Source organism: Bombus vancouverensis, chromosome 8, assembly GCF_051014615.1.
Source record: "Bombus vancouverensis nearcticus chromosome 8, iyBomVanc1_principal, whole genome shotgun sequence".
NCBI lineage: Eukaryota > Metazoa > Arthropoda > Insecta > Hymenoptera > Apidae > Bombus > Bombus vancouverensis.
The window spans coordinates 15,326,332-15,342,384 of NC_134918.1; the positions used below are offsets into that span (position 1 = coordinate 15,326,332).

General features: G+C 39.5%; 3 protein-coding genes across 4 annotated transcripts in view; 1 reads left to right on the plus strand and 2 right to left on the minus strand.

Annotated features, from left to right (window-relative positions):
* The window catches only part of LOC117158751 (EF-hand calcium-binding domain-containing protein 11), a 122,403-nt gene extending 112,928 nt beyond the window's left edge, over window positions 1-9,475 (plus strand). For both annotated transcript variants that reach the window (XM_033338020.2, XM_076620445.1), the window contains exons 2-5: window positions 8,515-8,574; window positions 8,646-8,741; window positions 8,813-8,948; window positions 9,003-9,475. In XM_033338020.2, the coding sequence (XP_033193911.2) occupies window positions 8,539-8,574; window positions 8,646-8,741; window positions 8,813-8,948; window positions 9,003-9,163 (429 nt within the window). In that variant the 5' untranslated portion in view covers window positions 8,515-8,538 and the 3' untranslated portion in view covers window positions 9,164-9,475. The remainder of the gene's footprint in view (window positions 1-8,514; window positions 8,575-8,645; window positions 8,742-8,812; window positions 8,949-9,002) is intronic.
* LOC117154693 (uncharacterized) lies at window positions 1,079-2,088 on the minus strand. The gene is made up of 2 exons (XM_033329908.2): window positions 1,662-2,088; window positions 1,079-1,441 (listed from the first exon to the last, which is right to left on the minus strand). The coding sequence occupies exons 1-2, from the start codon at window positions 1,983-1,985 to the stop codon at window positions 1,130-1,132; spliced, it is 636 nt and encodes a 211-aa protein (XP_033185799.1). The 5' UTR covers window positions 1,986-2,088; the 3' UTR covers window positions 1,079-1,129.
* On the minus strand, window positions 8,902-16,040 carry LOC117158544 (ATP-binding cassette sub-family C member 10). The gene is made up of 17 exons (XM_033337604.2): window positions 15,906-16,040; window positions 15,483-15,632; window positions 14,655-15,410; window positions 14,194-14,451; window positions 13,844-14,117; window positions 13,543-13,766; window positions 13,222-13,459; window positions 12,863-13,131; window positions 12,551-12,781; window positions 12,277-12,488; window positions 11,349-12,204; window positions 11,047-11,273; window positions 10,475-10,981; window positions 10,220-10,411; window positions 9,894-10,137; window positions 9,677-9,816; window positions 8,902-9,613 (listed from the first exon to the last, which is right to left on the minus strand). The coding sequence occupies exons 2-17, from the start codon at window positions 15,621-15,623 to the stop codon at window positions 9,496-9,498; spliced, it is 4,887 nt and encodes a 1,628-aa protein (XP_033193495.1). The 5' UTR covers window positions 15,624-15,632; window positions 15,906-16,040; the 3' UTR covers window positions 8,902-9,495.
* Between the last annotated feature and the right edge of the window lie 13 nt (window positions 16,041-16,053).

Consider the following 16,053-nt stretch of genomic DNA (forward strand, 5'->3'; position numbering starts at 1 on the left):
AATGAATGTTTTCATTCCCCTCGAATTACCGAAACATCCCGAACCCTTTATTTTTTTTATATTTATTCCTTTTTTCTTTGTGTTTTTCCTAGTGTTTTTCCGCTTTTGTTTCCGTATTGAAAAACGTCGATTGGAAATTTTACGCGTAACAGATTAGCACAACTTTGTCCTCGCAAACCATCGAGAGGTCGAAACAATGGACAACGCGGAATCGAATATTCCAGCGAAATTTTATAACAGTACCGGTCCGTTTATCGCCGCTTTTTCGAGCATGACCATTGGAAAGAGACTCGTAATCGAGCGCCAACGATGATCCGGCAAACCATCATCGCATTTACGGATTGAATATCAAGACTCATCATCGGCGATCAATAGCCAACAAAATACCATGGCGCTGCATCGATGCAGATAAACAACAAACGGTTACTCTGATTCACCAACGCGATATAATGTTTCATTGTTGTTTCACGTTGTATCATTAACGGAAGATAATTATCCGGTAAAGTGTCCCGTTACGTTTGACGCGGCCGTGACATCCTGGCTGTTCGCGGAACCTTGGGAATCGCAGCTAAACGAAACGGTCGATTCGTCGAACCTTAATGATCTCGATGAATCGTACCGTGTCGGGTTCTCACACAGAACAAAATATTTCTTTGATATTTCGTTAATTATTTTTCGCACTTTGTGGAACGTGGTACGCACCAAGATTTCCGGTGTACTCGCACGCGAGGTCTCCCTGTAAGTCGAGTGGCTCCGTACTCGGTTCAGGCAAGATTATCGGTGTTAACGATGCCATTCTGATGATAGGGTACGTGTACGGCGAGTCTACGCGACTAAAGCACCGTTAGTGCGTATGTTGGCACGTACGGTTACGTGTAATTAAATCGGCGTCGGGTCCACCCCGCACGCTCTTACCCGTTTATTAATTAACGCGTTTCGTAGGAAATTATTACCATGCGATAAAACCCGTCTGGGTTTTATTCGTTGGTTATTTTCATTCATTCCCGATCGCGAAAGTAATTAATTACAATCATTATCCAATATCCAGTGTATTTCGGGTAAGTTTATTGCAGGCGACGCCGACAACTTTCCAACGAGTACATTCGACGTTTTTTCAACGAAGCTGGATTTAATCGCGAGAGCCGACTAATGGAGTGCAACCTTCGCAATAATCGAACTCCTCTTTTCTCCACGTTTTGTTATGACACGTGTGAACCATCGGCGATACAGTTTTCGTCGTACAGAGACTGACCGAGGACGTGGATTGGGAGGACGCGTTGCTGTTGCAAATATCGAGAAGTTTCTCGATCGATCCCGGTACCGTGGGTTTAAATCTTCCGCCGAGAGCGCGGGCTCCACGAAGAATAGCCTTTTGGATCGCCTTCTCCGCTTCTTTTCGCTCGTATTTCATGCACTCGATCTCCTTCCGCAATTGGTACACCTACGAATAGGATATTTTATTGTCGTGCAAAGGTTGCCGCATCGAACCGATTGACTGATTATTCGAATATCTTTGCGAACGAAACCCTTAAGCAGCAGAGAGTGGATTCATAGCGAACGATATTCTACACGGATAAACGAATCAGTTCGTTATTCACTGACAACGAATTATTCGTAAGAAGTCAGTCAACCGGTCGATTCGCGCGAAAATTATATCCCACTTCGCTTTCCAACTTTTGAATTCGATTGCTCTCGCATTTTGGACAAGATCTCGGCGGGCTTGTACGCTCTCTTCCCGGACACGTTTTTGGACTCGCTTGAACGCATTTCTTGACCGGTTGTTTAGGCGGACACGTTACCGGTTGGGTGCGTTTCGACGTAGAACACACATCTTCGACCTGCTTGCAGGATCTCTTGCGTTCACTACCTGAACACGACACTTCCTTCTGTTTCTTCGGTTTTATCCGAGGACAGGGTACATCCCGAATATATTTTCTAATCACTTGCTTCTGCGGGCATGGTATTACTTTCAAATGCGTTGGCATCGCCTTCCGTCGCTTCGATATCGACAATTTTCCTGATTAAATTCGATACATGATTCGGAAATTTGATGACCCGAAGCCCAAATGGTCATCGCGTGAACGTGCCTCCTGTCGAGAATTCGATATGGCGCTCTCGAATATGTCAATGTCGAATGGATATTTTATTCGTAGAATTTCGTATATAAAATGCGAGTCCACGGAGAACAGATATTTCTTCTTTCATTTTTTATTGTCATTTTTTCTACTTTTCATCAATCTCATACGCAGTTTCTTTTTACGATTGCCATTCTCCGGGTTGCCCTTCGATTGCAACGCATTTGCAAGATTGTCCTCTGGCTTCTGTGAAAGCGGCCGTTTGTTCGTGTCAGATGGCACGTTACGGCTGAACGAAGAAAATTCAGTGGCAAAACGCGACGTGCCGCTAAAAGCAGCGAGGCCACTCTCATACTCGGCACTGTCGCGTTTTAATTTGCTGTTCTCGTTCTCCAATCGAGCGATCTCTTTCTCCAGCTGTGCCATACGTTTGTCCTTCTCGGTGGTCTTTTTTATCTTCTTGTAGATCTTCCTGTTCTCCGTGGACATCGCCAGGGACGATGAAAGGTTCCGAGTCGGTGATTAAAATTGTGGCTGATGTATGTGCCGGAAATTGGTTACATTCTTCATAGCGGAAAAAGGTGTCGCCACCTAGCAACAAGGAAACATATGAAAAATCCCGTCCCGTTGAAAATCGTCTTTTATCGCGGTACAGGGCCATCGAACATTCCACTTGGTGAAATCAAATCCATCGATTTCGTTTCATATAAAATATACGTGCGCACGTATTAAACTTTGCCGCGTTCCAACGTTCCGCGATGTTAGTTGTATGCGTGCATCTGCCTTCGTACGTGTCGCTTTTCACGCACGCAATCATAGTGTACCACGGTTGTGGATGGAATGAACAGGACGACGTTCGTCGAAGCGGCAAATCGTCCCTCATTTTCTGAATCGTCCGACTAAATGGAACATCCTCGCCGACGCGAAAACGTCGCAATATTTTCAACACGACCTCGTAATAATATCGTTTACAAGCAAGATCCCACGGCTAGAAAATTCAGTACTTTCCTCCGGTTCTTTATTCCATTAAAGCGCGGAGTCCTTATAGTTCCGAGCGGAAACTCCACCAGCCAGACAAACGATGGTCGCTCGCCTCCAATTCTCCTCACACCCCTCGATCGTTACCTCTTTTTCATCCGGATACTGTAACGGCCTGTTGCCGGTACCGATATTGACGAGGCTTTAATACAGACCTCGCTGCATTAACAGGCTTCGGAATATCGTCGCGGATTCGCAAACTACCCAGCTGCCTTTAAATATTTATAAAAAGCCGGGCATGTCCGTGGAATCGGGCGCCGCGCCGGATCGTTTCTCCTTCCTTCGTCATCCGCGAACGTGCACGGATCGTACAAGGCTAAGTCCGGCTTAGGCAAATAAATTTCCCTGGAGTTCGTTTATCGAATTCCTCAACGTGGGTCATCCCCCGCTCAATTTCAACCCTTTGCAACAACACGAACACTGCGAAGGGTTCGTCTTACCATGTTCGACTATAGTTTCGATACGTGTCGCACGGACGCGCGCGAACGCCACCTCCATCCTGCTCTGTACACATATGCCAGCCAGCCGAATTTATTTAACCCAATTAAGGAACCCCGTTGAGAATCTCCGAAGTGACTGCTCGACCAATTGAAAGTTACACGTGTTTTTGTCAGCTCTTGTTTAACGGCAAAGCTAGCGGGGAACGGAGGTGAAACCGGATACGAGACAAGCAGGAGAGATTAAAAGAAGAAAAAGAAGAAGGAAAACGAGAGAGGGTGTTCTGTAAGCGAGTAAGTGTTCGCTCGACTAAGAAGCCCCCTATCGACGACGGAGAAACCACCGAACCCGTTGCCTGTACCAGGAATCGGGGAAACGGATATACTGTTTCAAGATCGTTGTGAGAAGATCGATCGACTTTTACCCTGCCTTTAATTAGCGACCCGTTAGGTAAAGGGATAACGCCGTAGCGGGGTAAGCGTAATCAATTCAAGAAACGAAGACCGACAAGAAAACGCTTGGCGAGGTTTTACGAGCAAAGCATAAAGCAAAGACGAAGTAGATAGATAGAGATGAAATATCAAGACGATGAGTAGAAAAGCGCGAGCTTTATGAACGTTCCAAATATATTAAAACTGCCACGAGTTTCTTTTCTCTTTCAAAGATTTTTATTTCTTGCTCGATTCGCGAGTTAAATCTCTTTCTATTTTCAAAATCGTACGCGTGCCGACTTTTTTAGTCGCTGACCACGCACAAACACATCTACAGAGAGAGAGAGAGAGAGAGAGAGAGAGAAATCCAATTACCGCCTATGCCACATTTGGTATGATACGAATGGACTCGATCCACTCGGAGCTGCATCTATTTCGCATCAGGTGGAAGCCAATTGCATGGACCACGGCAATCGCAACCCCCGCCTCCGATAGCTTTCGGTTAAATTATTATAATGTCGAACGAACAAAGCATAGCTCATCGGAAATTCTATGCTAATGAATTACGAAATCGAATCTGACTACAGCAACGTTCGCCGCGGCAATACTCTTTCACCCTCCCTGTTCAATTACCGATACTGCAGCGAAACATATTCCGGTATTTCGTGGAATTTTTCATCGATGATCGTAAGCGAGACTCATTGGTCGCTAATGGAGATGTTAAAAAAAGAAAAGAAGCGAGGGGAAAAGGAGAAGAAATAACGTTACTACCGGCAGATAGGATCTTGACGGGAAGAGAGCGTTGTTGATACTAGCTCCATCCTCTTTCGTGCAACTCGTCAATTACGGAACACGTAATGAATGAGCGCCTTCATAATTCGCGAAAAAAACTTATCTCCTCGTCCCTTTAACGCATCAACGGCTGCCGTCAACAGGCGCCCATACGCTTGGCTTAGCTCGGGACGTAGTAATGATTCTACGGAACAGAAGTAAATGTAGAAGACCCGCCACCTTCGTGTCTCCGCTATTTCTCGTCGCGACAGACCGTATAATGCGAGCACGACCGTGTCGCGACAGAGAGCGCACACGTATAGAAAGTTTCACCGAAACATCGTCTCGACGATCCTTGACTGAAATTCAGAAGTTGCGTTTCCTTCTCCCTTTTCTCTCCTTCCCCCCACCCGTCTCCCATCGTTTCTTTTCCATTTCTTTCCTTTTTTTTTTTCTTCCTTTTATTTTTTATTTTGCAAACGCATAATAGTACTTACGCAGCAGGCGATAAGGGTTTTACGCGTGAAAATATAGCGTGAAGAACGCGCATACCCCAACCATTCGCATTCAGGAAAACACGAACGAACGTTATTAAGGATGCTCCTCGTGGACGATACCGAACCGGCTTAATGGATTCAATGTCGAAGGATTTCATTTATCCAACCAATGTGTAAGTGCGTGTTTCGCACGAAGAACGGACTGGCAGACGACAGAAGAAGGAGAAAATTTCCGGGCGGTGCGATAGTCTCTCTCCCCGGGGAAGAACCCAATACGAACGAACTAGACTTCGAAATCCATGGCGATAGCCGAGGAGCGTGCGTGAGCGCGCGCGCGTAATATCGCAAACGCATTTATACTATATGCGTGCAATATGCAAGAACGTTCACACGCACCTCTATACCTTACGAACCTTCCCATTGCATGATGCACTAATCACGGTAAAAGCCATAGCTCGCGTCCGTTATATCCGTTATCCGGCTGTGTCTTGCCTTACTTAATGGAAATATGAGAGGCGTTACTCGTCTGGTGACACGTCTATCCCGTTTTTTTATTTCTAGTAATACCGCGGGGACATTGTTCTACAAACACGGCCGCCGCTGTGTCAACGCGCCGCGTCAACACGGCGTCGAGAGACGTCTCATCGTCGCAGCGCGCCGCGGAGCCTCGACCTCTACCCGAAATTGGACTCGCACTCGCGAAAAACACCGCACGGCCAATACTAATCGACCGCCTCGAAACGCCATGAAACAGATTCTAGTCGTCGATAAGAAAAATCATCGATCGCTTTCGCGCATTCCATTCATGGTGCTAAATTTCCAAATGTATCGGTGCGATAAAGAGATCGTCATTACGATTCCGTAATTACCAGGCACATGGATATAACGTCAGAGTCAATTAAACACGACACCGGGTATCGTTTCGGTTTTGCATGGTGCACACTGCGATCGCATGGCGTTTTCAAGATTCGAGCTCGGCTAGTCGTGTCCACCTGTGAGCGGTGGAGGGCAAATTGTGATTTATGCGACCAACATGTTGCCGACTGACGAAAGAGAATTGTGGACGTAATGAGTTATGGTGAGTCGCGGCTTAATGCAAATATATGGTCCGTTGCCATGTAATCAGCCAGTCGCTTGACATCATGCGTGTGTGTCCACGACGGAAGAGAACGCGTTTCACCATGGCCTGCGAATCAAATTTTTCTTCCACGCGAGAAACCGTTTAACGGAGGCGTAGACACGATCGCTGGTAAACGTTTCTCCACAGCGTTCGCTGGCAATCGCGCCATCGTTGCCTAGCTTCCTTATCCGCCCCACAACCCCTCATTCGAACGATATTGGCATATTTTCTGTGTAACTTCAAGGGCGAACGAAGACCTAGACACCCTTCGCTACCGTGAAGATCGCGCCGCACTGACGATAAACCCGCAGACATCAAACGCTATGGGTACCAGGCGTTACTAATTCACCGATAGTTTCGACTATGTTTATTAACGACGAGTAATATTCTTAGATAAATGCGACGATATTCGAGGCGTGACCAGGCATCGCCCCGCAGGCAAATAGTGCGTGAAATGGAAACGCATGCAAATTGCAACGAGTCAACCGGTAAACTACGCGTTAACATTAACGCGTGTTAGTACGTTACCGTGCGACATACAAACGAGCATACATTTTCCGTTCGATCTCGACACGCGATTTCCGCTGTTCGCCAACTCGAAACGTCGCCCGAGAATCCAATAACAAAACGCGAACTAGTTTTCGAAGAGCGGTGCGCAGTCGCCGCGATAGCGAGGGTCTCCAGGGCTGTGAGCTCGTTGAAACCAACCCTTGATAGGTGCACTTTTGGGGTAGCCGGCAAGCCCCCTACGCTAGTGACTGTGCTTCAAGCCTCGAGTGCCCAGCGAGACGCGCAAGAGCGAAGGGCTGTGCGTATACCGGCTGTGTCACGAGACGAACTACATCCAAGATGAAATTTCAAATATTCCACGCTTCGCGTTTAATCTTCTTTTTAAGGAGAACCTGTACACGTAAACCCTGCGATGCTGCAGCGGAACTTCCTCTTCCTCAATGGCAGAAAAGGCGATACCGTACTGTAAACTTCTGTTTTACGATGGATGAAATATCCATACCGTAAACTTATTCTTTACGAACGTTTACCTACGCGCATTTTATAATCTGCCGAAGAGTATCGGCTGATGACACGACGACACCATAAGGCTCCGCTTTTAAGCCGAGATTGCCTGTACTTTGCGCCGGAAGCACACGTGTTTCAAAGGCGGCTCGTCGTCGCGTCTATAAAGAGCAAAAAAAAAAAAAAAAAAACAGAGCTCCTGCCGCCACGCTAGATTCCCATCTGTGACGGCGCGTCGCCCTGAGAATCGCGGAGAGACGAAAAATTATGAAAATTACTTAATTCGTTGCTTCCAAAGGGGCACGAAACTCGAACGGATTGCAGACAAGGAAACTGCGTTATTGAAACGTGGTACCTTTGACAAAAGAGCGCCTATCGTTGGTCATAGTTCAGTTTGTCTCGAAGGAACTCTCCGAATCGATACGATCGTTCAACCGTACAGATTTTATCAGAATTCTGTCACACGTAGAAACGTTTAGCCTCGTATGAAATCGTCGTTAAGAAATAAACACAACATCTGCGAGGTATATGTTTTGTTTAAACTGTCGTCGATATCGCGGTGAGAACGTACGACGGACGATCGTGCGAAACGTACATCATTAACGCCATATAAATAATCGCACTGGCCTGTCGTCGTATTAGCCTGTTTCATCGAGCGGATGCGCGTGAAAAATAATATCGTCCCCATTACGATATACGTATATGCGTGGAACAGAAAAAAAGGAATAAACGGATTTAAATGGCGGGTAATTAAAAACCGGGAAGTAAAATCAGCCGGGGTTACAGCTCATTAGTTTTCAGCGACGAAGAACGGTAACAGAGGCCGCGAAAACGTCCGTTGAATGCCGGATATAGCAGACGCGTTATGTCATCGGGCGCACACAGCCGCAGAAGCACGCGTGTACGTGTCCCGCGGCGGCGTTAATTGGCCCCGCGATGAATATTACAAAATACCACAGCCTGAAAGGAGAGACACCGCTTTAATTACAATATAATGCGTGTCGGCCGAGCTCCTCGCGTGAAAGACCGATACCTTCTGCCTCATATTACGCTATTACGCGACTGCAGGCAACACCTCGCTTTCATCAAATTGCTTAATATGGAAATCGTTCAAGAAAGTTTCATTCTAGCCGGATCCATTCGGGAAGGCCGAGATGAAGCCAAACGGCATCAAGGATCGAGCGAGCATTGTAAGATGGAGATTCGATCGCGGTAATAGTTGTAATATCCGAAATTTTGGTGATTTGAAATTTGATTTCAGGCCTTTAACTATGCCGACGTTGATGGAAGGGGATCTTTGAGCAAACGAGAGTATAAAATAGCGATGACTGTTGTCTTCGGATGTCGCCCGAACAAAGTAAAGTCCTTTTTTTAAGAAGAAAATAATTTTTTGCTTAAAAAAAGTTTAATTGTTGTCTTGATCTGTAGACGGAAGTGAAGCAGATTTTTCAGTCTACCGAGAGAATTCTGTACGGAGAGTTTGAATCATGGGTGTTCAAGAAGAGTAAAAAGGATGATTCATACGTTAATGCAGATTTATTATTCGCTTTACTGGATAAGGATCGTAGGTATTGTTAACAATAGAGTTTTCAATGAAATCAAGGAGCCTCTGTTGTAGATAAAGGATATTTAATATTGGACGACTTCTATTCTGCAAGCAAGTCTGTCAACTTGAAAGTATTACCGACAATATGGCAAACGATGTTCAAAGAATTAGATCGTTACAGAAAAGGATATATCGATTTTTATGAATTTTTACGTATATTACCGACAACATAAGAGGTAGTCTGACTTAGTACAAATATCTTAAGTATAAAACAATAAAAAATCAAATATTTGTCTTGTATCGTAATCTCCTAGTACGTTTACTAAATTAGCACATTATTTATATTCTTATAGATTATATTCGTACGAAAATAATTACGATTTATTTAATAATTATGATAGGACAAAATACAAATTTCTTACCGATGATGTACAAGATGCGTTATGCTATATGCAGTAAAAATAACTAATACCATGTCACATTATAAGACTACGTACTTGTAAAAAGTTCGTTGCGTAAGAAAAAATAAATATATTTAGATGAAACATATCTAGTCTTAGAACGTTCATTCCTTATCAGAAAATTCTTGGCTTACTAAATGATAGAAATGGGAATTAACATTTTGAATCAATAAATTCGGTTCTTCAAATTCTAAAACTTCGCCATCTCCCATTACAAGAACTCTAAAATAAAAAAAGATACGTATCAAACATACACGTTTAGAGTAAACTGTAAAACTAGCATACCTATCACAGTACATGATCGTCCTTATCCTATGCGCTATAGTGAGTACTGTAGCGGTCTGGAAGGAAGACTTTATTGTCGCTTGAATAAACTTGTCTGTTTCTTGATCAACGTTTGCCGTAGCTTCATCGATACAGACGATCTATAAGAATAGATTAATAATTAAAAATTATATAAAATAAATTATCTTGTATTTCCAATTTAAAAACTTGATAATACCTTAGCGTTATGTAAAATTGCTCTGACTAAACACAACAATTGCCTTTGTCCTGCACTAAAATTGCTACCACTTTCATTTAAAGTAGCACCAAGACCCCCTAAACGATGTACCAACGAATGAATTTTGCATTTCTCGAGAGCTTTATATATTTGTAAGTCTGGATATTGATTTAGCGGATCGAGATTTTCTCGTATCGTACCCGAAAATAAAAATGGATTTTGAGGTATGATAGCTAATCGAGATCTGAAATGATTTAAACTCTTAGTTGTCTATACTGATAAATTAATCATTTCTTAAATTGAGTAACTAGTTTGACGCAACTTACCTTATTGCATTTAGTTGTAAAGTTCGTATGTTCACGTTATCGATCAATATGCTCCCGGAAGTTACTTCCGTCAATCTAAATAATGAAGCAAACAGGGAACTTTTACCAGCACCTGTACGACCAACAATTCCAATCTTTTCTGCTGGCCTCGTGACAAATGATATGCCATTCAATGATGGCACTAAATGCTCTCTGCATGGTTTAAACATCGATTATAATACTGAATAATAGCATTTAATTAGTTGTGTTAATTACCTATATTTTAAAACGACGTTCCTAAATTCAATTACACCTTGACTCGGCCAAGCATATGGTGGATTTTCTCCTTTCGCAGTTTCTACTGGAACATTCTCTAAATACTGTTTTACACGTTCAACCGCGATCATTTCCCTCTCCGTTTCAACAAATGCGTTTACTACGCCAGATAGCAGCCCAGTCACGGACAATGTGTAAGTAATAATAAGACCTATTAAACCAGGGTCCGCAATGTCATATTGATGTTGTAAAACTGCTATATTGCTCACTCCTGCTAAAAGTGCTACTCCAATGAGTTGTAATCTTAATGCAAGCCACTGGCTTACTGCAAACGACGCAAACTGCGTTTTTTGACTGATTTCTAACAAGAGTTCGTTTGCTTGTTTGAAGCGAGATACCATGCGAAAAGCTCTAATGGTAGATAGTCCATGTAGAGTTTCATTAAAATGTGCATATAATGGTGAAAGTGCGGCACTAGATAAGCGCTTCAATTCTCTCGATGTTAATCTAAAAATTTTAATAAAATAACATGTGATTCGAGACACATTCGCGTAATGTTTCAAGCAACACACCTATAATGATTTTGAATCCAATGATAAATCGGTATCAATGGCGCCAGTACCAAAAGTATCCACGGTATTCCATAGGCTATGACAATAACTGTTGCAATCAATCCAAATAGCTGAGCGAATAGTATATTAGCGATGAAAGGAAGACTATCATCGACTGTATATGTATCGGACGAAAACCTATTTAGAATTCTTCCAAATGGTTGAATATCAAAAAATACAGCTTTAGCCTAAGGAAATATCCTATGTTATTCGGGCTATACATTTTAGCATGATATTAGGTATTTTTTATGAAGCTTACATACCCGTACTACAACCTTTAAAAGTTGTTTGTGTATAGAAATTGCTGCTTGAATTCCACCATATGCAAACATAAATGCTCTCATTAATGTGAATAATGTATTAAATACAGCTAATAGCGAATATACCGTTAAATAATAATTAGTGCTTATATTATAATTGTCAAAGACATGATTTAATCGTAAAGTTGGTGAGCTATCTGTGATATTAGTTACACTTTTGTTACTGTGAGTAACCCAATAAGAAAGCCATAAATCCGTGACGTTTTTGGAACTTTGCATTAGGAACATAGAGAGCATTATTGAAATTGCTAAATAATATCCTATTGCTTTTATGTAACAATTATATACACCAAGTTGAACTTTGCCTTTTTCTTTATATTCTTCATCAAGCAAGGGATCCTTTTTGTTTTTATCAGTTTGATATAGTTCTCTTGGTAAATCATTTATGGATATGCTGTCTAAGTCTGGCTCTATAGACTCTGAAGATAATAAGTAATCTTCTATATCAGGTAACATGTCACTTGGTTTACCCTGATTAATGATTCTGCCTTTTGACATTTCTATTACTAAATTTGCATACATTAAATATCGAGTTTGATGAGTACATAACAATCTTGTTTTGTTATTCAGTAAACCCATAATAACACGTTTAAATATATAACTAGCAACTTTTGGATCTAAAGTCGCCAAAACATCGTCTAATAAATAAATATCTTTATCCGCATAAACAGCACGTGCCAAAGAAATTCTTGTCTTTTGACCTCCACTTAACGTGTTTCCTGCCTCACCAATAGGTGTTAGATCTTTCTTAGGCAAGGAATTTAAATCAGCACTGAGAGCACATGCTTTCAAAATATTCCTGTTATAAATAATTTACTTAAATTACGAATACTGCAATATTTTTTCTCAAATACAATTCATCAATACTTACTTATATTTATTGTAATCATATGATTTCCCAAAAAGAATGTTGTCTCGAATTGTACCACGTTGCAACCACGGATTTTGTTTTACATACGCAAAACCGTTTTCGATGTCATTTACTGCTATCGTACCACGGACTTTAATAATTTCACCTAAAATACCATCTAAAAGTAGTGATTTTCCGCTACCTACTTCTCCTATAATACCAATTAAGTGTCCCTAGAACAAAGTACACAATTCATAAAATTTAATTCAATTAAAATAGATTGCAATGTTATTACCTTTGGAACAGTAATATTAATGTCATGTAGACTAAAAATAGCATCATCTTCAAAGGTAACAATCTTTCTAGACTCTGAACTACCAGATGGGCTTGTGACATCTGTAGGAGTAGTAAGACCATTTTGTTCTATATTTTGATCTGTGTTTATGCTAAACATTGTATCCTGAAGCACTAGATCTATTCCAGGCGGTGGTTTTGAATAATATAATGACATATCCGCATCTGGTAACTATATTAAATTGAACTTAATTAATATTTTTTAATCAATTTTAAGCCTATAAAACGTAACTAAACTGCAACCTTAACTCACATCTAACATTTTCTGAATTCTCTTAAGTGATACCCAAGCTTCTGTAAGACCATTCAAAACCCATGGAAATGCATTTAGTGGAGCTATTAACATGTTCAATAATGCCATACTAGTAAATACTGTCTTTGCATCAAGTTCATGTCCAAGGAGTACATACGTAGCAAATGTTAATATAGATATCAATACAGGTGTTGTAGCCCAAAAGTAAACACATAAAGCATCTAGATATTTTCTACCCCGTAAATATTTAATCTCATTTTCACGCAATTCTGTATAAAAAAAACGAAAACATAAAATATCATGTACGAAGATGAGAGAATGATAAAAAAACAAATTCGTATTTCTGAAGATTCACTAACTTGATATATTGCGCAGAAAATGGTCTTCCCACACATTTAATTTAATTGTAGTTATTCCACGTAATGTTTCTCCTACAAGTCTCACCCTTTGATCTTTACATTCCATTAATTTCGTGCTATATTTTCCAATTTGAGTTGCTATCGCTTTATTTATAGGTATAAGTATTATTGCAAAAGCAATTCCAGCTAAGAATGAAACTCCTATTAGCTTGTATAGAAGATATAATGTTACAATTAACTGAAAAACATATAAATATAGAAGTATATTAAGTGCTCATAAATCGATTTTTAATAGAGCTATAGAATAAAATAAGAAATTACTTGTAATGGTATACTCCAAAATGCATGAAAACTTGCACAACTGTTAACAAGTCTATCACTATCCGTACTCATAAAATTAGCAATTTCACCAAAATTAAATTGCTGCTTCAATTGGATATTTGAAGAGTGCAAAATCTTTCTATATAACAAAGTTACAACTGTACAACGAATTTTTAAACCAACTACTGACATCCAGAAGGTGAAATGAGTATTACAAAATGCTCCTAAAATAAGAAAATCGTTAGGGCCTCCAGCAAACATATTCCTTATTCAAGGATTAGTCAGTTTTATGAATACCTACCTATTAAAGCACTTATAAATATTAATGATGCATATAGGTATCCATATAAGATAGGTTCATTTTTGTCTTCAATAAAACCGATTAATTTGCTCAGTATTAATGGTCCCATAAATGAAGTAGAGTCAGTGATAAATTTTAATATTCCAACAGAATAAAACTCCCAACCAAAGCATTTATGCAATAAGTTAAACAAGGTCATTTTGTTTGTAACTGTTTGAACATGTGCTTCTGATATTGACTCAAAATTTTCTACTTGATTATTTATATCATTTGGCTACAATGTATTTATAAATGTGAAAGTAACTATTTTGGTCATTAACATAGTTGAAAAAGTATAATATTACATTTACCATATTTTGTAGATGCTTGTCGATCTTTTGATTAATTGTATTAGTGCTGATATATTCCGGTAAATCAAATAAATCATCTGAATGATTTAATAAACCATGAACACCCTTTTCCATTAATGAATTTACCCAATGAAATATAAGTTTGGAAGATGTGGTTGCATCCTCCATAGCAGTCCCAAGATAAATTGGGTCCTGCCCTTCGGGAAATCTTACATAAGAAGAATTAGGAGTACTCAATAGTGCAGTTTGTTCTCCTATCTATAAACATATTTCTCATTGATTTGTGATATCTATATTTACTTAATAATCCATGATTTTAGATATCATAGTCAATTTGGTAACAGCACATACATTTAGTAGCAGATGTCTGAAATCTCTTACACTGATAAGCAAACAAAAAACACTAATCACTGATAATATGAACCACTATATTTGGAAATAAATAACTTATAATAACTTACTTCATTAAATTGAGATGATCTCATATCTTGTAAATTACTATGACTGGGTATCAATGTTATAGCATAAAGTATTAATAGAGTGACGACACTGATACTAAATCCCAATGACAAATTTGGTAGAACATCATTTTGAGGATTGTACTTGATATGACTTCTTAACAGCAATGTAGAAATAACAATCAATAAAAATATTAATGCCCGAAGTGAAACTGGGCCACGTGGATTAAAATTCCTTCCTCTTCTTAAGCTTGTTATGAAACAAAGATGAACAACCCATGCTAATCCTTCAGTACCTGCCACAAGGTAGTCAATAGGTTTAGCTGATGTAACTTTATCTTTGACTGCAGTTAATATTAGATCATATTCTTGTGTGTTAGAAATAACAGAAGATTCAGTGATATTCTGAATGCTGTTCTTTGGGAAAAGAATTGATTTTGCAAAATCAATAGTACGATTCCATTCATCTTGTATATGATGTAATATACTTGAATCCTCCAAAGATACATCTGGCTTTTTAGTTGATGTCATAATGTATTCTTGTATCTGATCATTACTAGATAATACATGCTTTGGTGGAGCAAGAACAGTATTACTAAGAATAATATATGCTCTAAGTATAGGAAGAATTATAAGGCACACTGTAATTATAAGTCTCAACTTTATAACATAATTAGAGCCAAAATGACGAATAGGATATATGTTTCTTTTTCCACAGTGATAAGCAGAAATTATAGCGATACAGATTAAAACTGGAATCTAAAAAGTATTTTAAAAGATATTATAATATGTATGATTTATGCACATGAAACATCAGTGTCAATGAATTACCTGGAGACAAAGTTGTTGAAAGCAAATATCAAGATCATGGGTATCTGGATTTAAAGGCTTAATGCCTCCACTGTATCCACATAATTCTGTCCAATTCCATTTCCATGTTTCTTCATCATCATCAGTTAACCACCTATCCATATTTAAAATCTACAAATAAGTTCAAAATAAAAAATGCACCTTTGTAAAACAAAGTATATTACAGAAGAATCAATGCCTACTTATGTACAATATCTACTTTGTAATAAGTTGTAGAAGTATGAAATTCCTATTGCACATAATTAACAACTAAGCACTTATTATTTTGTAAAATTTCTTATCTGTTATTCCAAATACCAATTTGTTTGCAAACATTGTTTGAAATAATAATTAAGGGACAACCTACAATAACATAACAGATTTGCCATATTATAATGTACTTACTGATGAAATATGTATTTCAGTTTATAAACTAATATATATATATATGTATCTTAATATTTATTATATATATCGTGGTACATCATATTTCGAATTATACAGTCTCATATCAAAGCAAACTTGTAGGTTAGGTTTTTGATGACAGCCAGTG

Bases quoted from the DNA above. Each gene is read 5' to 3' on its own strand.
- LOC117154693 (XM_033329908.2), bottom strand. From the start codon at position 1,985: ATGCCAACGCATTTGAAAGTAATACCATGCCCGCAGAAGCAAGTGATT. The intron at 1,442-1,661 runs GTGGGATATAAT...TCCTATTCGTAG, and splicing joins TTCAAAAGTTGGAAAGCGAA to GTGTACCAATTGCGGAAGGA.
- LOC117158544 (XM_033337604.2), bottom strand. From the start codon at position 15,623: ATGGATAGGTGGTTAACTGATGATGATGAAGAAACATGGAAATGGAAT. The intron at 12,205-12,276 runs GTAAGTATTGAT...TATTTATAACAG, and splicing joins TATGATTACAATAAATATAA to GAATATTTTGAAAGCATGTG. The intron at 10,982-11,046 runs GTGTGTTGCTTG...TAAAATTTTTAG, and splicing joins TGGATTCAAAATCATTATAG to ATTAACATCGAGAGAATTGA.